The 24457-nt window shown below is 40.6% G+C and overlaps 1 protein-coding gene across 1 annotated transcript in view; it reads left to right on the top strand.

Annotated features, from left to right (window-relative positions):
• Window positions 1-16730, top strand: part of LOC310798934 (meprin A subunit beta-like) — a gene marked incomplete at its 3' end in the record, with an annotated part of 68227 nt that extends 51497 nt beyond the window's left edge. Inside the window, exons 11-22 of the mRNA XM_083661490.1 lie at window positions 1895-2344; window positions 2547-2723; window positions 2850-2955; window positions 3238-3292; window positions 11728-11782; window positions 11884-12099; window positions 13582-13728; window positions 14942-15181; window positions 15341-15793; window positions 16051-16224; window positions 16338-16423; window positions 16647-16730. Of these exons, the coding sequence (XP_083517616.1) occupies window positions 1895-2344; window positions 2547-2723; window positions 2850-2955; window positions 3238-3292; window positions 11728-11782; window positions 11884-12099; window positions 13582-13728; window positions 14942-15181; window positions 15341-15793; window positions 16051-16224; window positions 16338-16423; window positions 16647-16730 (2243 nt within the window). The remainder of the gene's footprint in view (window positions 1-1894; window positions 2345-2546; window positions 2724-2849; window positions 2956-3237; window positions 3293-11727; window positions 11783-11883; window positions 12100-13581; window positions 13729-14941; window positions 15182-15340; window positions 15794-16050; window positions 16225-16337; window positions 16424-16646) is intronic.
• Between the last annotated feature and the right edge of the window lie 7727 nt (window positions 16731-24457).

A 24457-nucleotide genomic window follows, 5' to 3' on the forward strand; every position in this document is an offset into this window, starting at 1 on the left:
AAACAGAGAAATTACTTGTACTAAAAAACAACTAACTGGACTGAACTGAAACCTGATTTGAATAGGAGAAATTAGTTGTACTAAAAACAACTAAGTGAACTAAACTGAACTGAAACCTGATATGAAAAGATGGAGAAATAAGGTGTATTGAAAAACAACTAACTGAACTGAAACCTGATGTGAAAAGATGGAGAAATTAGTTGTACTAAAAACAACTAAGTGAACTAAACTGAAACCTGATATGAATAAACAGAGAAATTACTTGTACTAAAAAACAACTAACTGGACTGAACTGAAACCTGATTTGAATAGGAGAAATTAGTTGTACTAAAAACAACTAAGTGAACTAAACTGAACTGAAACCTGATATGAAAAGATGGAGAAATAAGGTGTATTGAAAAACAACTAACTGAACTGAAACCTGATGTGAAAAGATGGAGAAATTAGTTGTACTAAAAACAACTAAGTGAACTAAACTGAAACCTGATATGAATAGATGGAGAAATAAGTTGAAAAAACAACTAACTGAACTAAACTGAAACCTGATATGATTCAGAATAGATAGAGAAATAAGTTGTACTGAAAAACAACTAACTGAACTAAACTGAAAGCTGATATGATTCAGAATAGATTGAGAAAGAAGTTGTATTGAAAAACTAACTAACTGAACTATACTAAAACCTGATTTGAATAGGAGAAATTAGTTGTACTGAAAAACAACTAACTGTCATAAACCTGATTTGAATAGATAGAGAAATTAGTTATACTGGAAAAACTATAACTGAACACCAAAGTACCCTAATGAAAATCAAAAATGTCTTTCTGTTGCTACAAGGATGTCTGAGCTTCACTAATGATGGCTGTGCAGATTTTGACACTAGAATGGTGTTACCACTGCTGATAGTGGAAAGTTGTATTCAGTGAGTGATTGTTCTTTAGTAATTATGTTCTAGATAGCCAGGTTGTTTTGGATTTTGTTTATGAAGCAGAAGGAGGGGAAGTCATTTTAAGGATGTAAGGATTTGAACAAGAGTCCAATTTCATGGAAGGCCTTTTTTGTTTGAGATGCAGTTTCTCATCGTTCCTCTCACCGATTCACAATTTCACAACCTTAGACAGGATGTGCATCAGGGCATTCAATTCCTGAAATGTAACCTTTTCTAGTTGTATAAATATGTTTGCACGTTAAATAAATACTGTGACGACAAGTTACTGACATGGTGGTGAATGTGAAGTTGTTTAAAGGGGACCTACTATGCCTTTTACCTATTTCAGTTATTTATATATTGTGTTATGATGTCAGATATCTATGGCTAAACATAGTCAAAGTTCCTAAACTTGAGGTTAACATGCAGAAATGCTGCCTTTAAGTCAAAAGCCCTCACAGAAGGTGATTAACAGCTGAGCTGAAGGAGAAATTAGTTCTACTGAAAAACAACTAAAACTAAAATGGAAGAACTGCAGTGTGTTAGGGAGTACACATACTGTGACAGAGGACTAAAGAGAGGATTTACTGTCTAAGGAAACAAGAAAATTTCACTTTTGAATAGCTGAAATCAGAGAAATAGGACATTTTCCTTAAAGAAATGTCTCTAAATGATTAATAGATCATCAAAATAGGCAATTAATTTAATATTTGGCAATTCATCTATGAATTGACTAATCGTTGCAGCTCTTTATAAGTTTTTATAAAATGTATTTTCATGTATTTTCAAAATACAAAATACGTATTTGTATCTCAAATACATTTTCAGACAGGTATTTTGTATTTGTATTGTGATACATTTTTTGAGCAAGTATTTGTAATTTGTATCAAAATACTTTATGATGTATTTTCGCCCATCTCTGATCACAGTCACATCACAGATTCTAATTGATAAGATCCTCCCTCCAGGTCCACCAACATCTCATTGGCAGCTCCACCATGTTCCCCTGGATGCCGCCATGGACTTCCAGGTGTGGTTTGAGGTTCATAAAGGAGCAGGAAGCTCTTCAGGAGGCTTCTCCATCGATGACATCAACCTGTCTGAGACCGAGTGTCCACATCTGACCTGGCAGATTAATAATTTTGACGAACATCTGACCGACTGGTATGGAACCAGTTTGTTCAGCCCACGCCAGTACTCTGCAAGCGGGTACGCCTACCTGGTGGAGATAGAGCTTTACAGCAGTTTTTTTGGGATGTATGTGAGGCTGGTGTCTGGGGACTATGATGACCAGCTGGAGTGGCCTTGTCCATGGAGGCAGGCAACCTTTGTAATGCTGGATCAGAACCCCAACATCCAACTGCAGATGTCCAAGCTAAGGACCATCACCACTGATCCAAGTGATACCGCTTCTGATGGTGAGCTTCAGAAAAGATGGATGAAATGCTGCAAAAATGCATTAAATCTTAAAAGAAAGTCACAACAGATATGATAGGAATACAAAAGATTGCACTGCTAAATATTTAATACAGATCAAATAAAGATAAGTTATATAAAGAAACTAGTATATTACAGCATTTCCTTTGAGGTTATTTATTTTTTGTTCTATATACCTTCTAGGTAGCTATCTTTGGGATAACCCTCGTACCACTGGAACCGAAGATGTCGATGACGAGGAAAATCAGATTTACTTTGTCGGCCCTCCGGTTGGAAGAAGGTACTTCGCAGGACGGCAGGAGATGAATTCTAGAGACTTCCTCAAGGGGGGGAGCCTTGTTTTGCTCTTCAGCTTCCAAGGTACTGTATGCAGACAAATGTCTTCACTTCTTTTGTTTATTTTTTTAGCTTTGAAATTACTTTTACCCCTGACTGGAAGCGTTACAGTCTGACATGATCTTACAGTAAGTTCCCTCTCCTCCTTAGATATCTCCAGTCTTGCTAAGGCCAGCGCTCTTCCATGTGCTAAACTGCCACCAATGAAGATCACACATCCTCCTAAAGTGATGGATGTAGGTCCATGTGGCTCACGGTAGGACATTGAATGTTTTTGTTATTAGCGTGGGGGCACATTTTAAAGCAGGAAAAAAAATATGTCAACACTTTAATGAAAACTGAAACAAGAAATGCTATGCCTATGCCTTCTGCAGGCCTCTGACCACGATCCGCCCACCTGATTTCTCACTTCTCAAGATAGACCTATATGATGTTTTAAATTAAGATTTGAGTGCTTAAGGTGTACGGACCAGAAAAGCTATTATCTGAGTTATATGAGTACTATTTTATTTAATCAATTCATTTCTGCCTGTTGTAGCATTTTTGGCTTCTCTCCTGGATTGGTGTCCTCCACCCTGCTGATCCTCCTGCCTGTTCTGATGCTACTGGCACCTTGATGTGTTTCATCCAATCTCACCTCTACAGAAGAGCAGATGGAAAGGATGACTGTCTACTTGTTTGAGTTGCAGATGATTCTTTCTGATTTGTTTTGAATCAACTATATTTCGGCAACAGAAAAGGCTGCAGTGGCCTCTGAACCAATATGGTGGATATATGAGAGATGCACATATACTGGGAATTTCTATGGTAGCTATCCCTGTATTGTAGTCTTTGATGCTATACATAATATGAGAATTTAAGGAAATAAATAGCAACATTCAATCATTCTTGGTGGTGGAGACATACTTTTGTTTCCATTTGGATTCAGTTTGGGGGTTTATCTTGAACAGCATGGGATTTTTTGCATAATGATATTTATTTGGAATGCTTAAAATAAAATCTTGCACAGCAACATAACTGTCTATGCATATTGTGACTAAAACAACATGTTATATTCCCTGATGAGAATATGAGAATTGATCCACCTTGACAGTTGTAATGCATGGTTTATCTGTGCTGAATATGGATGCATTTATTTTTGATGGAGGACTGAGCATTATATGCAAACAGAGTGCAAACAGAATGTTTAATTATGTTTAAATTTGTCTATGCTATTTGCACCCATGTGCACTGAATGTCACTGTTTCTGGCTTGTTTTTATTGCTTTACTGTTATTGCTTGTTGTTTCTCTTGTTTTCCTGCACCTATATGCCCTGCTATTTTGCACTATGTTGTAACGGAGTCTACAGCACAAGAATTTCACACGTGATACTTGTACTACGGAGTGACAATAAAAATCTTGAATCTTGAATCTTGAATCTAAAACAAATGAATGGTTGAAATGATGCTCAACTCAAACTAAAAAACATCAAATGGGTCAGTATCATGCTGTACAGCATGTTTAGAAGGCTATAGGCATCATTTAAAGCATCAACCTTTTTGGGCATCAACAATAGAATCCTTATCTTGGCAATAATATGACACTCACAATTAAATTTGGTTGAGAAAGATCACCTATACAGTAGATAGGAGAGATATTTTTGTGCTGAATGCTACACCTTGGCCAGATGAGTATATATGCTAGTATAATATATGGTTTCCAATATCAGTTTTATGTGTGATGAACAGTGTTGTTGTAGACTCGAGCATTTCCGGCCATGTTTTGTTTTTAGTTTTTTATCCCCCATTAGTGCTAATTTTAATTTATTTATCCTGGTTGCTACTCCACCCTCTGCCGATCTGGGGAGAGCCGAAACTGGCTCCATGCTTCCTCCGAGACATGGGCAGTTAGCCAGCTGCTTCTTTTCACCTGACAGAGGAAGCTTCACCGGTAGGACATAGCACGTGGGAGGTTCACGCTATTCCAACCAGTTCCCCTCCCTCCGAACAGGCGCCCTTAATGACCAGAGGAGGAACCACATTAGCAACCAGGATATTGCATGTTTTTGGTGAAGGGGGTTCCTATATGAAGGAAACCCCCGGGAGGCACGGGGAGAACATGCAAACTCTACACAGAAAGGCCCTTTTGACGACCCCACCCGGGCGGTGGGCACTTGAGGACATGCGGACGGGCACGCATTCCTTCAGCGTTCACAGCGTCCCAGGTGGGAATCGAACCCAGGACCTTCGTGAGGCGACATCGCTTACCACTGCACCACCGTACCCCCCCGACCTCGTATTGTTAATTGATAGTTTAGTTGTAGTCGGTTTTCGTTCACATCAGTCATGAACATGCAGCCATTGGTTATAACTGTCAGCTGTCAGTCATGGCTGCTGTTTTGTGTGAATGAACTGAGGATTGGCCCGTGTCATGTTTTGGGCTAATTTTGATTCGCTGGTTTGGTTAGAGGGCGGGCCCTTACCAAGCCAGAGGCAAAATGTTTGTTCATGCACAGGATGTGATTTTAAGAGGATATAAATAGGAGCTAGGGCTCTGTCTGTTTCCCTGTCTCTCTATCTGTCCTGTCCCACTGTGATGTCATAAATCCCACTTTGACATCATCAGTGATGTCATAAATCCCACTGATGACTCCTTCATCCAATTGACTTCAAACTTGGGGAGTGCGGTGCAATTTGGACTTATTCCAGGACTGTCTGTATGTCTGTCCTTCGCGTATCTTGAGAACCGTTTGTCGGATCGACTTCAAACTTGCGCTTAGGGGGACCTGACAGAGTGCAGTGTGTGTGCGGGGGGGGGGGGGCATGGTGGAACGGGCACTGCACTAGTAATAATAATAGTAATCAAAATAAATAAACAATATTTGACTCAACGTTGCCTCTCCTCTTTCCATGAAATGTGCTTGTTGCTATGCCATGCATTGTGGATGAAAAGGAAGAGGGCGTTCCCAGCATCCCAGCCTATCACATGACATATCACTGGAAAGCATATCACGTTGTCCTCTTTACAATACAGCAGGGATTACAAGAGTAGCTCAAAAGAGTAAAGTGAGATGCATGTGAACTAAATGTCCAACACAGTATAGAGGACACACGTCAATGGGCTGGGTCCCAGGAGGACAGTCTCGTCTTAATCAACTTTGAAATTTGATATAGTCATCGTTTGTTTAGGATTATGCTATTATTTTGTGTAAACAAATGATGACTATATCAAATATCTAAACTAGCAAAACTAGCACAAACTAGCACTCAGTGTCACTGCAGCATAATGGGTGGTTTGCAGCAATTAAGTGAGCAGGATTTCACACTTTGTGTGTTCAGTCGAGGAAGAGACACTCAACCAACAGGCTGGGAGAAGGTAAACATTATATAGCCTACACTTTCTGTCCTCTTACAGAAGGTACACATTATATAGCCTACACTTTCTGTCCTCTGAACATTACATAGCGTACACTTTCTGTCCTCTTACGCATTTGATGCAAAGCACTTTCAGAATTATTAAATTGACGATCTGAGGTTTGTGTTGTGATATTCCTAATTTGTTTTGAACAAATCAAATGCATTTTGTTGGATAATATAGTGGCTTAATTTGATTTGTCACGATCAGTATCAAATTAGGGTAGTATGATATTCAACAGAATTTACTTCAATAACAATGTGTGGATCATCCTTTTTCATGTGTTTATTAATTTATTTTTTGTTTTTACATAGCCTCTGTTGTACAAAGTAGTCTGACCCAAGACATACTGTAAAGAGGATGAATACCTATATTGTTCTTGTGGTGAGCCTGGCAGTCTCATCAACATTCTCCAAGGTAGTTACTTTTTTTGTACTGTCTGTGAATCGATCTTTTATTTAATTGCATTTTAATCAAATGTGTTTTTTAGCATCTCCTGATAATGAGAGAAAATTGTACAAAAATCCTGTAATTTGTCTTTTGATCATTAACTTGATAATGATGATTAGCATTTTCTAAGAACCCTCATTTGTGTTATGGCTCAAAACGTAATGTTTATGATTATGATATGATTTGCTTTTCTAACAGCCCATTCAAAGGCAAAATGGTAAGCTTTTCTTCATTTCAGCTGGCTTGACTTCATGGCTCAATGCAGGGTACATCTATCAGTTCATCTGCAAGTTCACAAAGCTGTATTTCCTCTACTTCCTCTTTTTCAGAAATTGATGACGAGAAGGACATAACTGAAATAAACAAGGGTAAAGTTAAACAAAAAGGGATTATCAGTCATCATGCGCCAGTAAAAGCTTACGTATTCACTTTTCTCTGCTTTGTATTACAGATTTAAACTTATTTGGGGGTGATATTCTGCTGGTAAGTTTAACATTGTGTAGCTAAACCATTAAAATATAAAACTCATGTATGTGTGGACTTACATGCAGTGTTGGGGGTAACTCATTACAAAAGTAACAGATTACATGTAATATATTACTTTTAGCAGTAACTCAGTAATATAACTTATTACTTATAGGATTTCAGTAATATTATACCAGTTACTTTGTCAAGTAACTCAAGTTACAAATTGAGTTACTTTTTTTCTAATCAAAGCACATATTTAAAAAAGATACAATCATTTCCTAATCAAACTGTGTGTTTTTATGCAAATAACCACTATAGACCACTATAGACAATAACTATAGACAATAACAAAGGAAAAGAATAACATTTAGAATTTTGGATTGTTTACACTGACTTCAAGGAGGTTTCAATTCTTTTTTGGGATGGTTCCGGGGCGGCGATGTCATTCTGCTGCTGCTGTTGTTTTGGTGAAAGTAATGCAAAAGTAGTGTAATAAGTAACGAGTTACTCTACACAGACAGTAATATTGTAAAGTAACTTATTACTTTCAAATGAAAGTAACTAGTAATATGTAGTATATTACATTTTGAAAGTAACTTGCCCAACACTGCTTACATGTCTTATATATTCTTATAGATGGGTGCCCGGACCACCATTCTTGATCTGAGTGAACTATGGACATCCCCAGTTCCATATGTCTTGGAAAACAACCTTGGTAAAAATGCTGTCTGCATAGTGACTCAGCACATCATTATTATTATAATGTGGATGCTCAGGAGGAGCAGGTCTATACTGCCCTGCAAAGCTAAAAGGGGGTAACTCGCCAGAGTGTAGAACTGAGAAAAATGACTTTAAAGTTTTGTTGTTGTCCAGCCAAATGTATTGTAGGAAGAAAACTGGAAATGTGTTAATTATTTGTTTATTTAATGTAGTTATTTATCTACATATTTTTTTTTAGCTCAAACTTGACCTTTGACCCTTATTTGGAAGTTACCTTACTCTGGCTTTGCATTGTCTGCAAAATAATAAGGGGTGATACCAAGCAAAAAGACAGTAACTTCAATTTGATCCTTCACTTGGTTGCTTATCACTATATAAAACCAGTATATATGATAATAATGATAACATAGACATGAAGTCTCATTTTCATGGCACAATTACGCTTAATATAATATACGTATAAATATAATATAACTAGATTATCAGGCCGCTACACATCCTTCAAGCCTAGTTTGGTGGGACTCTTGTTGGCCCGTTGTGTGTCTGTGTGTTGGCACCTCGGGGGTTAATGTCATATGAGCTGGCTCCTCGGGGGTTGATGTCGTATGAGCTGGCACATCTGGGGTTAATTTCATATGAGCGGCACCTCGGGGGTTAATGTTGTATGAGCTGGTACCTCAGGGGTTAATGTCATATGAGCTGGCGCCTCGGGGGTTAATGTTGTATGAGCTGGTACCTGGAGGGTTAATGTTGTATGAGCTGGCACCTCTGGGGATAATGCCGTATGAGCTGGCACCTCTGGGGTTAATTTTATATGAGCGGCACCTCAAGGGTTAATGTTGGATGAGCTGGTACCTCAGGGGTTAATGTCATATGAGCTGGCGCCTCGGTGGTTAATGTTGTATCAGCTGGTACCTCTGGGGTTAATTACATATGAGCGACGCCTCGGGGGTTAATGTTGTATGAGCTGGCACCTCCGGGGTTAATTTCATATGAGTGGTGCCTCTGGGGTTAATGTGGTATGAGCTGGCGCCTCGGGGTTAAATTTGTATGAGCTGGCGCATCAGGGTTAATGTGGTAGGAGCTGGCATCTCGGGGGTTAATGTCGTATAAGTTGGCGTCTCTGGGGATAATGTTGTACGAGCTCAGCTGGAGCCTCGGGGGTAAATGTGGTATGAGCTGGTGCCTCGGGGGGTAATGTCATATGAGGTGCCTCGCGGGTTAATGTATAAGGGTTAGGGGGTTAATGCCATATGAGCTGGCAACCTTGGGAGTTAATGTGGGTGGGGTGGGTGTCTGTGTGGGTGGGGTGGTATTGGTCCGATGTCACAATCATGACATTAGGCCTGCCCAGTAATGTAACTCATACCTCAACTCAACCTGTGCATTCTGGTGAGTTACCCCCTTTTTGCGTTGCAGGGCAGAGCATTCAGAGTGCAGTCAAACCAAATCAAACAACCGTAACTGATGTTACCTCAGTCTTGCTTGGCTTTTCTAGGGCTTTTGGAAGTTACTGTAAATATGACCGCCTATTTTCTCCAAAAAACAACACAATTGACTCAAGATATTTTTCCACATGATAAAGCAGATCTTCAATGTTCCAAAAATGACAAAAACTCATTTTTGACAAAAATTGAGTTACCCCCTTTTAGCTTTGCAGGGCAGTATAAAAGTCGGCTCTGTGAGTTATATGTGTCTGTTGTTGCAATGTGCACTGAATCATAATTCAGTGCACATTGCAGGCCAACTCACAATTTGTGAGAAAAATAACTCAAATAACATTTTCTCTCAAGGGGTTGACTTCTTAGAATATAAACATGTATTGTAAACAATATATATATATATATTTTAAATATTAAAAATTTAATTTATTTTAAATTTATTTTAAATAAAAATGTCATACACACTGCAAATAATATAATCCTGATGGAGAGCTTGTGAAATTGTGATGGACGAGCCGTCTCAATTGTGATTTCTACGGCAGAATAAAATGGTGCTGATATATCGATAATTTTTTTCCGGCCCCACGGTATTCACATGTTTGTATTGTGATCTATAGAATTTCGATATGTCATCCCACCCCTATTAGAAAAGCACCAACGCACTTGTTTGGTCAGTACCAGGAACATTTCATTGTCTGACCTTTCTCTCATTTGATCATTGCATGGACCATGCATGTCTTTAACACAACCTTGGCATCATCACCAATTAACTCATACTGAAGAGATGAATGCTAGAGGAGTCATCCTGAGAGCCTTTGAGCAGTTCAGACTCAAGTCATGCATTGACTTCAAACCCAGGGACTCTGAGGACTATTTCATTTCTGTCCAGAAGCTAAATGGGTACGTATTGTCCAGCAATAGCTTATAAATGTGATATGTGATATTTGTTGTTGTTGTTGTTTTGCATTGCTTTGCTTATACTGGTTTGCATACAATTGTGGATGGAATTTCATCATGTACATCCAGGCGCGGACTGCATAATCGGGCACGTCGGGCAAATGCCCGGTGGCCTGGCCTGGCCTGCAAAATAAAAATAAAAATAAAAAAAAATATATATTTTTTTTTTGTGCCCGCAGTCAGGCCACTCACTGAACAGCAGGCCAAGTGCCGCCTACTGGTTTACTAGTGGTTTTATTAGTTTATTAGTTAGTCTGAAGTAATAATTACACTTCAGGGTTAAAGTGGGTGCATCTCATTGTAAAATTGGACTCTGCCCAAATTGGGCTTCAAACGGCCCAAATTGGGGTTCAAACGGCCCAAATCGGGTTTCAAACGACCCAAATCGGGCTTCAAACGGCCCAAATTGGGCATCAAACGGTCCAAATTGGGCTTCAAACGACCCAAATTGGGCTTCAAACGGCCCAAATTGGGCTTCAAACCGCCCAAATTGGGCCGGCGCCCTTTGGATGCCGGCACACACGTCGGCCCGTATCGGCCTGGCCTGCTTGATATCTAATGCCCGGCCTGAATTATGATCCCAGTCCGCCCCTGATTGGAAGACTTATCAGCCAGGGTTGGTGGTGAGCTGACAGTCATTGGAGGGGAGCTGGGGCTTGCACGCTGAGTAGGAGAGGTAAGTGGCCACCACAGACTCCTCCAGCGGTGGCATAGCCAGGTAGCCCAACTCCGGTCATGACAGTTCAATGATGTTCATCATGTCTTCATTTATACATAGACGTTTGTGTTTTCTTGTGATCAGACATAGGTTTATAGATGTTATTTATTTACCTTGACAGTTTCGACCAGTCAACTCTCGTCTTCTTCAGAAGCAGTCGCACTGACAGCTGGGTATGACGTGTCAACCAGTTGCTTTTCAGCAACTGGCGGTGTGCCCAGCTGCTGAAAAGCAACTGGTTGACACGTCCGGCCATGACAGTTGACCAGCCCATAAAGGATTGAATGGGGGACCTAGACTAGTTAGGAGTGTCCCAGGTGAGACACTCCTGATGGCTAATTAAGTCATTAATATACAATATGAACAACAGAGGCGCGAGGACGCAACCTTGTGGCACCCCCGGTCTGAGTATGCTTGTTGGTGTATTGTATCTTTTAATTTGTCGAATAAATTAATTCAATCAATCAATCAATTTACATTTTAGTCATTACGTTGATCCTCTTACCCAGAGGGACTCAGACAGTGAATGAGCAGGTTTAGTCTCAATAAGATACAATATGACACATTGCAGCTGCTGGGATTAAACCTGATTAAACCTTCAGCATTCCACACCCGCCTCCCCCCAAATAGTAGTGCTAAAATGTATGTATTTATTCCTGTAGTATTTGACCAAGACAGTTAACTAAAAGTAGCCAATGTAATAGAGTAACTTGCTGGCTTATCAGTGATATGAGTCAATGCCTTTTCCTTTTTAGATGTTTCTCATACATTGGGAAAGTGATTTCCAAAGGACAGGTCATCTCCATCGGACACGATTGTGATACAATTTCCATCGTTGAACATGAATTGCTCCATGCTCTTGGCTTCTATCACGAACAGTCCAGATATGACCGAGATGATCATGTAACCATTGTGTTGGACAACATCATAGGAGGTTTGGATTAAGACTCCAATTCTGATATTCTTATTCATGATTACGATCACAAATTGTTACTTTATGCTGGTGAGGTAATTGATGATTTTATGTGTCTCTAGGTAAAGAGAATAATTTTGAAAAAGTTAATGAAACCAGCACCCAGGGAGTTGCATACGACTACAGCTCAGTGATGCACTATGGACAATATGCATTTAGCAATGGTCCTGGTAGACCTACCATTATCACCAAAGACCCACAATTCCAGGACGTGATTGGTCAAACACTGGAGGTGAGTCCTGATGACATGCTCAAGCTGAACCGCCTCTACAGATGCGGTAAGTGCCATCGAATATTCAAGCTGTCTTTTGCTAATATATGTACAGCAAAAAGAGAGCATTGCTCTCAATGAGACTCTCCTGAATAAATAAAGGTTAAAAAATGAATTAAAGGGTGATGACACCTAAAATTTGAAAAACAAAAAGTCCAAGGCAACTCTTTTTATGATTAAAAAGCCTTTATTCTATCATGGCTAGTTCAAATTCGAACACTCCGAAACATGTTGGAGAGTTGCCTTGAACTTTTTTTTTTCTAATTTTATATGGACTTTCCCCTTTTGAGTTCCAATAGAGCACCTTCTTTTTTAAGTTTTTAACTTTGATCCAGAGCGTCTCCTATATTATCTTCTTTCGGTGATGACACCTAGTTTAAGAATTCACTGCTATGGCCAAGTTAAATACATCAGTGTTCATGAACATGATTAGCCGTTATCCACAGAAAGTAATTATTTGGACTATCACAGTCCGACTGTGGCTTGATGAAGATTTGGAGATGGGACTATCTTGTTGGTTTTCAGGGGTGGCCAAACTACGGCCCGCGGGCCAACTGCGGCCCGCTGCCCGTTTTTAAGTGGCCCGCGTTTAAAACGGAAAACCAAAACCAAAAAAGAAAACGGGAAAAAAACGGAAAAACAAAAAAATAAGAAAAACAAACGGAAAAACAAAAAATCGGATTCCCCCATTTCATTTTTTCAATTTAAAACCATTGAAAATGGGTTATACTTGAGTACCCTGATCTGGTCTATTTATTTTTAAACATTTTTAATACTGAATTAATGTTTAATACTAATGTTATGTTAAATTATCTCTGTCTTAACCTGTTGGCACAGGAAAATAACATTTGAAAACATACAGAAATACCCATTGTAGGGTTAGGGTGAGCACATCAATAAACTATGTGTCATATATTTATTTAGGTAGAAATTCAATTTTTGATGGCACAAGGGTTTTCTGGTCAAAAAAAAATTTCCGCGAAAACTGCCGCGCTTAATATTGTTTGGCCCGCGACTCCTTATATTTTTCTCTATGCGGCCCACAACCAAAAAAGTTTGGCCACCCCTGATGTAGCTATATAAGGCCTACGACTCTACTATCAAGTCCCATTTGGGAGTGTAGAATGTATACGGAATAAGCTTTTATGCATTATTCTCCAACCCACATTTTTGTGTGTTTCTTACACTAACCGTTGTTGCAGATTAACAGTTACAGTAGATAGCAATTGAACGTCAAAAATGCATGACCACCATTATGTTTGTTTGAGGTATTATCATAATTATCAAAACGAATTAGACCATTTCCTGGAAGATTGGTAAATGATGTCTGCATACTTTTGGCCATATCACAAATACGGGTGCTTACATTAATTTGTATTCCCCCAGCGATCACTAGTATTGTGCAATTGATCACATTGTCTGTTCCTGCAGGTATTTGACCAAAACAGGTAATATTCTTGTATCCCATGTTCTTCATACACCTCCACAGAGTCAACCATTGCATTTAAGATGTACTGTGGCTTTTACAATGATACCATGTGTGGAATGGAACACTGTTCAAAGAGTGGAGCGAGCGACTGGGAAAGAGTAACACATGTTGTTGGGGGTCCTAGCACTGACCACACCGGCCTACCTAGTGCCACTGAAAATGGTAAGATTTCTAAAGTGAACTTTGATCCTATAATTCATAAAGTTTTCCCTCCAGAGTATTTTACTCCCCCCCCCCCCCCACTTCCTCTAAGTGTGTAATAACTCAAACGATTTGCATGATTGTTCTAAAATTATTGACATTCATTTTCTTTGATGACAACTATTGATTATTTTCTCCACAGTTAATGCCACAACACCTCCACATCCAGGTATGCGCTTAAAGCAGGGGTGCCCAAATTCTTTCCCATGAAGGGCCAAAACTCAATCTGGGTGGAGGGCCGAGGGCCAAAAATAAACGTTGTGGAATTACATTAAAATGTATTGTGTTTTATAGAAAATTAACATTCTAAATCTAAAATAACATTTCAATATAATAATCTACTTTTTATCTGTTTGGTAATTGTAATAATTTGCAATTGGTTATATATATTTAAAAAAAAACATCTGCATTTGTGGGGAGCTTAAACATTTAATCAGTAAACACCCAGTTAAAAACAGTTGTATTTTCCACCTTTGTAATCAAGAGAAATTTGACTTAATTCACAACTTGAAAAATCCTCAAGGTAAAATCAGCTTTATTGTCTATCTTTTGTAAACAATTTGCCATGACAATTTGCAGGGATGCAATCTCAGGAGTGAACACAGTATCCGCAGCCACATTCAGACACTGTTTCACAAAGTCACCACATGAAAAAGCTCATCCACCCTTTGCAATCAGTGCAGATATCTGATAACTTGCCCGAGTTGCATTCTGGATCAAAAATCGGAAAAAAAAAAGAAAAAAAAATCCGCCAAATCCGTGGCGGGCCAAAACAAACAGAGCTGGCCCGCGGGCCCCAAATTGGTCAGCACTGGCTTAAAGGGACACTCCACCGAAAAATTATGCTGCCTTGTTTTGCACATAATCTCACACATATCTGAAAAGTGTAAACCATTTTGCAGACAATCATTTAGGTTGACTTGAGTTAAGTTGTGGACCAGTGATTATTAAGTGATGTCATGACATCACTGGTCCACAACTTACGGTAATAATAATTTACATCAGTTAGTGGATTTTTTTTTTTTAAAGCTGGAACACAGTGCCAAAATGTGTCATTTTGCCAAGTAGACATTTGAAATAAAATCTAACTAGTGGTGTTTGAGATCTCACGGTCAGATAGAGGGACACAGTCCAATCCGCCTCAATACAATAACACTAGTCTATGCTGCTGTTCTATTTCAAGATGCAGGTTACTTCATGCATGCCAGCACAGCATCCGGTCAGGAGGGAGACTCCACCTGGCTGGAGACTAAGAGGATGAACCTCAGCAGGGAGTGTCACGTCCAGTGTCTCCAGTTCTACTACTTCCACAGTGGCAGCGAGTCAGACCAGCTCAACATCTGGATCAGAGAGTTCAACGACTCTAGAGGACAGCTACGCCTCATGGGACAGATCACTGGTAAATGTCATGTTGCACAATTATCTGCTTTCATCTGACTCTTTCATTGTGATTTATCATAGTTTGCATTCAGGCTGTATCTGATCTAGTCATTCATGTAATTGAATGTAGTCATCACAGTCACAGCACATATTTTAATTGCTAAAATCCTCCCTCCAGGTCCCCCCACATCTCATTGGCAGATCCACCATGTTCCCCTGGATGCCACCATGGACTTCCAGGTGGAGTTTGAGGTTCATAAAGGAGCAGGAAGCTCTTCAGGAGGCTTCTCCATCGATGACATCAACCTGTCTGAGACCGAGTGTCCACATCTGACCTGGCAGATTAATAACTTTGAGGAACGTCTAAGAAATAGTGCGTCTGGAACTAGTTTGTTCAGCCCACGCCAGTACTCTGCAAGCGGGTACCGCTACCAGGTGGCAATAGATCTTTACAGGAGTTATTTTGGGGTGTATGTGGGGCTGGTGTCTGGTGACTATGATGACCAGCTGGAGTGGCCTTGTCCATGGAGGCAGGCAACCTTTGTAATGCTGGATCAGAAGCCCAACATCCAACTGCAGATGTCCAAGCAAAAGAGCATCACCACTGATCCAACTGCTCTCTCTTATGATGGTGAGCTCCAGAAAAGATGGATGAAATGCTGCAAAAATGCAGATGAAATCGAGATTAGTTATCACACACACACACACGTGCACACACACACACACACACATGCACGCGCGCACACAGACACACACACAGACACACACACACACACACACACACACACACACACACACACACACACACACACACACACACACACACATTACAGCACTTAATTTGAAGTTTAACATTTTTTGTTTCTTCTATATACCTTCTGTAAACAGGTAACTATCTTTGGAATAACCCTCGTTCCACTGGAACCGAATATGTCGATGGGAATAATCAGACTTATTTTGCTGGCCCTCTGGTTGGAAGATGGTACTTTGCAGGACTGCAGGAACTGAAAACCAAAGACTTCCTCAAGGGAGGGAGCCTTGCTTTGCTCTTCAGCTTCCAAGGTAGGCAGACAAAATACGTCCAATTTTCTTTGTAACTGTTAAATGACTTGTACACCTGACTGGAAGCGTTACAGTCTGACATGATCTTACAGTAAGCTTCCTCTCCTCCTTAGATATCTCCAGTCTTGCTGAGGCCGGCGCTCTTCCATGTGCCAAACGGCCACCAATGAAGATCACACATCCTCCTACAGTGATGGATGTAGGTCCATGTGGCTGGTAGGACATTCAACGTTTTTTTGTTATTGGCATTGGGATACATTTTCAGCAGTAACACACGCACGCGCGCACACGTGCACACACACACACACACACACACACACACACACACACACACACACACACACACACACACACACATTTGACCACATCAACACAGGATGAAACCTGAATCTTCTATTCAAACGATGCTATGTCTTCTGCAGGCCCACCACCATGATCCTCCCACCACCAACAAAGGAACCCGACAGGTGGGCTGCACATTTCTCCACACCGAATTTGTACCTTAATCTGTCTCAAAATATAGCCGATGATTTTAAATGAATGTTACCGTTATAGCCCCATGTCACTCAGACCAGCAAACCTGCATTAGTTATATAGTTATTAGTTATATAGAGTCATACGTATCATTTTATTTAATCCGTGAATTGCTTCCTACTGTTTTGGCTTCTCTCCCGGTCCGGATTGGTGCCCTTCCCCCCTGCTCATCCTCCTGCCTGTTCCGACACCACTGTGGCACCTTGACGTGCGCTTCCTCCAATCCACAGCTCATATCTGGACTGGATCACAAACTCGTCACTGGCGAAATTTCTCCTCAGTGTTTTATCTCAACTTTACAGTGGAGAAGAGACAATTTGAGAAGATTCTGTCATCACCATCAAGTGATTTCGCATAAATTGTAACAGGCTCTAAAAAAAAGAATCAAAAATTGAAAGGATGATTGTGTGTGTTGTTACATTGTTACATTGTTAGACAGTTACACATTATTTTTCCTTATTTGTATTGAAGCAACTTAAGCAAAAGAAAAGGCATATAAATACCCACTATTGTCGATATACACCTGAGAATTTATATGGTAGCCAATATCGATCCCTGCATTGGAGCCTTTGGTGCTAATTGACTTGATGAGAATTTAAGAAAAGTTCTACAATCCCCTGTTTTCATTTTTGGTGATGGAGCTAAACATTTGTTTCTGTTTGGATTATGTTTTGGGAGTTTACCTTGAAAAAAGTCCTAATTTGTGGGATTTCTTGCATCATGAAATTGATTTGGAATGCTTCAAATAAAAGTTTCTTGCACAGCAGCAGCCATCGTCTATAAAACATATTGTGACTAAAACAACAGTGAGTGGCTCTGGGTGCAGTGATTTAGGTTCAACCTGGCACCCTGCGTGAGCTGGGGGAGACAACTCTCTCCCATAAGTGCAGTACCAATATTAAACGCTTGGGGTTAGTATTCACCTTATGCAGAAGAGGCCATCTGAGAGAGACTAACAGGAATTGTAAATACAATCGGAAGTTCCGATTGTATTTACAATTCCTGCGACTCATAAACCTAGTCTGACTCATAATGTGAGTCAAACTAGGTTTGACCAGGTGAGTCAGACTAGTTTGAGCAGGTAAAACAGCTGGTGTTTTGAACAGGAAGTCATGATACAATGGGTAAAGTGGGCGGGGCTGCATAAGGTGACATCAAATGGGTCAGTAGTATCACATGCTGTATAGCAGTGGTAGTCTAGGGAAAATAAGGTTTGACCTTAAACTAATTGCAACAGAATTTATTTTCACATTTTTATGTTTATATTGATACCCGAAACACTGTAGTGAAAAATCCCAGAAAATCCCATTAGTGGAAGTATGTTAAAATTCAAGATCAGATTCAGATTCAAAAGATTTATTGCCATGTCAACAAAGTTGATAGGAAAAAATTATGTTGTTTTTTTAAATGGCTGCCATTATTAAAATGTTGGCCATATCTTGACTCCAACTAGACCTAGAATTACAAATTTGGTGTCTATTTCCACATTTTTGGGGGCAAGGAATCCACAGAAATGGTTGTTGAGTCTCTAAGTAGAACAGACTTTTTTTCCTCATGTACTGTAGTATGATGTAGTCGTAATACAACATGGCATTTCTCGCAATGTTAGCTACAACTTTGTATTTGTTAATCATACACATTTTGAGTGATACCCTTGAGCATATTGAAGTGCTTGCCATTGGAAAAAGTGTTACGGTAATGAATTTATTCCCTCAGTGTCTCTAAAAGTGTCTGGAAATACATAAAAAATGAGCACATCTATCTATCTAAGGGAGCTAGGGCTCTGTCTGTTTGTCTGTCTGTCCCACTGATGACATCATCAGTGATGTCATAAATCCACTCACTCTCACACACAAAAGCTATTTTCACACATGAACTCCGGATCAGGTGAGGGTTGCCCCCCACTGAGCCTGCCCCGGATGATACGTGAAGTGTACCCTTTCACACATGAGGCATGTTGCTTTCACACATGAGTAGCACCTCCGCAGAGTTTGTAAAGTAGAGAGGGGGCGGGGGTGGGGGAATTTGGGCATGACCACACGAGTTGTGAAAACGAAAAATACATAATGGGCATTAACTGCCTAACGTTCACGGCATATAATCGTTTGCGCATAACGTTAGTAAGTAATTAATTAAACAACCCTACAACTCACGCCCAGATGCATCGATTTCATCGAGTCGCAAGCACTACAAACAAAACAGGTCTTTGCTATGTTCAGTCCTAAAATGCATCCAACCTACTAGAATTATACAGAATACAGGAAGCTAGACGTTTTCTACCTTCAAAATAAAATAAATGTTGTATTACTTAGTAACAAAAAATCTGAATGTCGACTCACTACGGGTTAAAATTGACTTTTCGAAGGGAGCAGATATTCTTCCAGTTTATCTCCGTTCTGTATCTTTCGAAACACACACAAAAAACATTACACGTGCATTTACTTTATTTAATTGCCATTATTGCGAAGGTTATACCCGGAAGTTTTCGTTATATACTGCCTGACTTGACGCTACTTGGAATTTGCGGTTCTGCCATTGAATCTTCACAAACGCTGTGTAAACGTTAAATCAAAGACATGAACGCAACCAGATCCAGATACCCTACCTAGCGATGTCCAATACTGGGAAGCGGGACGACCCTCACGTCCAAAAATGCTTATTAAATGTGTGTGCTGTGCGAAGCAGACATGAAATCAGATCAGAGCCATGAGCCTTTCAATCCAGCAATCCGCAACATGTTGGCTGTCGCACACGGAGCAGTTTTGAGCTTCATTTGGAAACCAAATGGCATGTGTTTTTTGCTCGCTCATTCACATCGACTATTTATATAATCTGTCACGATCGTCTCTGTCCTCATACTTCACGGAGCTCTGGAGGGGGGGGGGGGGGGGGGACAATACGCTTCTGCGACTACGGCTGGGGGTACACTTCCCTCCGGATAGGACGAGGATCCGCGGGAGCGCGCATGAGCCACATGCACACATTCACACATGACAGCCACCCGGATAGCCTCTAGATAACTCCTGAATTCCAGACATGTGTGAAAGCAGCTAAAGTCTCAGTGATGTCATCAGTGATGTCATAAATTGTGACATCATCAGTGATGTCAGAGGCATTGTGATATCAGTCATGTCATAAGAGGTTGTGATGTCATCAGTAAGCAGTTGTGACATCATCAGTAATGTTACTTGAGCAATTGTGATGTCATCATTGACGTCATAAATCCTTCCTGGCTGAGGCTATATAAGTGGTGGAAAACACAGCATACAAGTCAGTGTGGTACAGTGACACATCTGAAGGAATGGCTGTTCAAGCAGAGCATGATGACACAGAGCTCTATCATGTCCTCAGGGCAGGAGACCTGGACACACTGAGGAGCCTGCTGCAGGAAGACCACTTCAGAAGGCAGATCAATGAGCAGTGTCTTTACGGGTGTTGGTCGACCCCTCTGGTGCTCGCAGCCTGGCTGGGTCATGCTGCCTGTGTGGACTACCTGATCACACAGGGAGCACAGGTAGAACTAGCTGGTGAGAATAACTGGACGCCTCTCCACGGTGCCGTGTGCCACGGTCACCTGGACTGTGTCCGGATCCTCCTGGATGCCGGGGCCGACCCTAACAGAAGGATACACGGCTCACTCACCCTGACCCCTCTCCACATCAGTGCTACACACAAACACCTGGACTGCTTCCACCTGCTGCTCCAGGCTGCTGGCGTTCTGACCCGTGACGTGGCTTCTCACCTGCTGGAGTGGGTGCTGCGTAACAGGTGCAACACGGCCTTCGTCCAGCTGCTGCTGGACCACGGCGCTGACCCGGCCCTGGTGACCGCAAAGCAGGCACACCTGGAGAAATGGGCTGATCCTGAGGCTCTCAGGGTCTTTCTGGAGGCCAAGAGATGTCCTCGCAGTCTGGCCCACTTGTGTCGGATCCGGATCCGCCAAGCACTGGGGACACATCGCCTGAACCAAGTCCACTCCCTACCACTACCACAAGTGATGAAGGACTTTGTGCTCCACCAAAACTGACTTGAAGGACTGTCAGTTTATTTATTTTCATTTATAGATTTAGTTCTTCAGTGACTGTGTTTCAAACAACTCCAGGAGCAGATATTATAAGTGCATTCCTTTATCGCAAAAGAACTGGGATGTGGAGGCTAAATTACGTCACATCCGTTTTGTTAGCATTCCATTTGCAGAAAAGTTGAGCTGGGAAGTTCACTGTTTGTTCACTGGTCAGATCCACTCGCTAGCCACGCTAGCCATTGTTAGCAATAACAGATAACAAGGCATTTCGTGGCATTTCGCGCTTTTGCATTTTGCACACACAGATAGAAGTAGGCCGTGCTGTGTGTACAGCTGATTTAATGAGACACAAACAAGACAGAAGTGCTAAATAGCATTTATACGATTATAACTACTGTTGTTGCGTGGATCAGCCATCTTGGATTTTTTACGTCAGGGCTGCTGAGGCTCCTACCAGTTTGGAATGGGAAATACCAGCTCTAGTGACGTCACGTACCAGCTCATCAACTTTGAACCGGTAAGATTACCAGTTCCGTTATAAAGGAATGCACGATATATACCAGCTATACCTAATGATGTGATGTCACTTGAGCAATGACAACATCAGTGATGTCATCAGTGATGTCATCAATGATGTCATCAGTGATTATGTCATCAATAATGTCATCCTTCCTGGCTGAGCAGACTGGGTGGGTGATGTCATAGTTGTTGCTGTCATGTCATCGGTAATGTCATACATGCCAAAGTATAAATAAACAATTTTTCAGTCTATCTCTGTCTGCCTCCACTGTCCCTACTCTCTCCGCTTCTATGTTCAACTGCCATGTACTTAACCTGCTGCCTTCTGCCCCAGCCCTGTCATGAACGGCAGTGTTCTAATCTAAGCAGACTGGATTGCATGCAGCAGATGACAGAAAGCTCATCCATAAGAGACTTGAGACTTGACTTGGACTTGTGACTAAAGACTTGAGACGCGACTTGGACTATAGCTAAAAGACTTGAGACTTGCCCGGCCACGACCCATTGCTGCGCAGCAGCTATAATTTATGTATTGTTTTGTTATGTTACAGTATGTTTGGTAGGGCTTTTCCCTAGCCCTGCCCCTTTCCTGACCACACCCCCTCCCACCTGCAACGGACCCTTTTCCCTAGCCCCGCCCCCTCCATTGAGCCGACCCGGATCAGATCCGCCCCAAAATGTAATAGGTTCTTCCTTGGCCCATGCTACACCCTTCCACCAAGTCTCATGAAAACCGGCCCAGTAGTTTTGCCGTAATCCCCCTGCTAACAGACAAACGGTCAGACAAACGGCACCGAAAACATCACCTCCTTTGTGGAGACAATGCCAATTTTGACAATGTTCCACTACTGGGATTTTCTGGGATTTTCAGTATGTTAAATTGGAAGCTTTCAAGAGCTGAATGCAACACAAATCATTTCTGTTGCAATTAGTTTAAGGTTGGGTCATTTTTTCTCACAGATTCCCTAGACTATGGTGCCCAACCAGTCGATCGCGGTCTACTGGTCGACCGCGGACTGACCCCAGGTCGATCGCGTCAAAAATCGATAAAAAAGAAAGAAAGAAAAAAAAGATTATAATCAAATAAAATATAATGGAAGTACATGCAGTTGTTTATTTTAATTATGGATCATAATACAATGCAATTCCAAATGCACTTTTATTTTAAAAGTAGCCACACAGTGAGAAAAAAGAAAGTGAGAAAAAATAAATCATGTATTGGGGGAAAAAAGTGATGCATCGATTTAAGATGCATCGAGATGCATCGATAATCGTAATCGAATCGAATCATAGCCCTCTGAATCGTAATCGAATCGAATCGTGAGGCCAGTGAAGATTCACAGCCCTAATGTCAAGTGGTTGTGGGACAACGAGAAAGTGTTGTGAGGTTAGTTACTGCAGGCTGGAAACGATGTGTGTGCGTTTGCGATGTTGAAACTGGACTGGTAGATCTCGGGAGGCTGGCTACTTGAAAAGTAGATCTTCGGTCCAAAAAGGTTGGGCACCCCTGCTGTATAGCATGTTTAAAAGTAGAGGGTAGGCTAATTTAAAGCACCAAACTGAACCACATTTCTGGTCTTTTTTTAATCCTTATCTTGGCAATTATATGGCCCTCAAAATGGTATTTGGCTGGGAAGGGAATAGACAGGAGACATCTTTGGCTAGCTGTGTGAACATGTGTGAACATCCAACAAGTATCAAGATCACTTCTCACAGACCTGAAGGACCAGAGAATCAGCTGGCAGCTAAATGTATTTGCAGACCCTTGCCATTTCCACATCTCAATAATTTAGGAAAAAGAAAAAAACATCTGCAAGATAGTCAGTGTCGCTATATATATATATATATATATATATATATATATATATATATATATATGAGAATGCAGCACCCTTACTCTGTATGTTCCAGCCACATAAAAGCACCTCATTGAACCAAGGACCACGGGTAACACGTGTCACAGATACAAAGTAGCCTCAACAGTAAGTTTGTCTGCCGTATTGGAGAGGAGGCGAGTTGTCTGTAGACCAGGGGTCACCAACCTTTTTGAGGTCGAGGGCTACCTGAAGGGTAGAGTCATGTGGGGGGCTACCTGTTGAAATTTGCTCGATTTACCTTTAAATAATGAGTATTATGCATTTAATCGAGACATACACTCTTTTCTTTCACTGTTGTGAAGAAGAACTCTTCCTCCCACTCCTCTTGAAATTGGTAATGTTTCGTCTTTCGCTTTTCTGCCATTGTTCTTGCTTTCCATCATTTAGCTTAGCCAACTGATATAATCATTGGCAGCTGGCAGTCGCACTGTCGCAGAGTGAATGACGTAGTGACGTAACGTAAAACTAAACTTTGACCCCAGCCCAGGCGGATCAATAGTTAATCAATAATAAATTATACAGATAATAAACGTTTTTAAAACGTATGCTTTGTTAAACCAATTATTTTCTACATTTGTGTGTTATTGTGGGAAGGGAGGAGAAAAACAAATAAAAAATAATTTTTTCTGATTATATTTTTTTGTTTTGTTTTTCCTTTCTTTCCCCTGTGTCTGAGCCTGTTTGTCTGTTTTGTCTTGTTTGTGTTCTATAAAAATTAAAAATATGAAAAAAAAATCTGAAAGTGGCCTGCGGGCGCCACCCTGCAGGTGACCAGGTGCCCGCGGGTACGGTGTTGGCTACCACTGCTGTAGACAGTTTGATGCTTCCTAACAACCACTAGGGGTCAGATAGGCCAATATACTACTTACCTAGTCTTCTATAAAACACAAAACATCCAGTGTTACAAAAGCAATCACATTTATTTTCGATCCATCATAAATCATCACCATATATTAATAAGTGGAATCACTTCTTTTTTGATTTGAAGAAAGATCTCATGCATCCCCTGATGCTCGCTCTTTGTCTTCTATCACTCTACAGCCTCTGGGTATATTATATATATATATATATATATATATATATATATATATATATATATATATATATATATATATATATATATATATTATATATATATTATATATAACCCTGATGCTCACTCTTTTCTCTTCTATCACTCTACAGCCTCTGGGTATATTATATATATATATATATATATATATATATATATATATATATATATAATATATATATTATATATAACCCTGATGCTCACTCT

Source organism: Poromitra crassiceps, assembly GCF_964638095.1.
Source record: "Poromitra crassiceps genome assembly, chromosome: 26".
NCBI classification, from domain to species: domain Eukaryota; kingdom Metazoa; phylum Chordata; class Actinopteri; order Beryciformes; family Melamphaidae; genus Poromitra; species Poromitra crassiceps.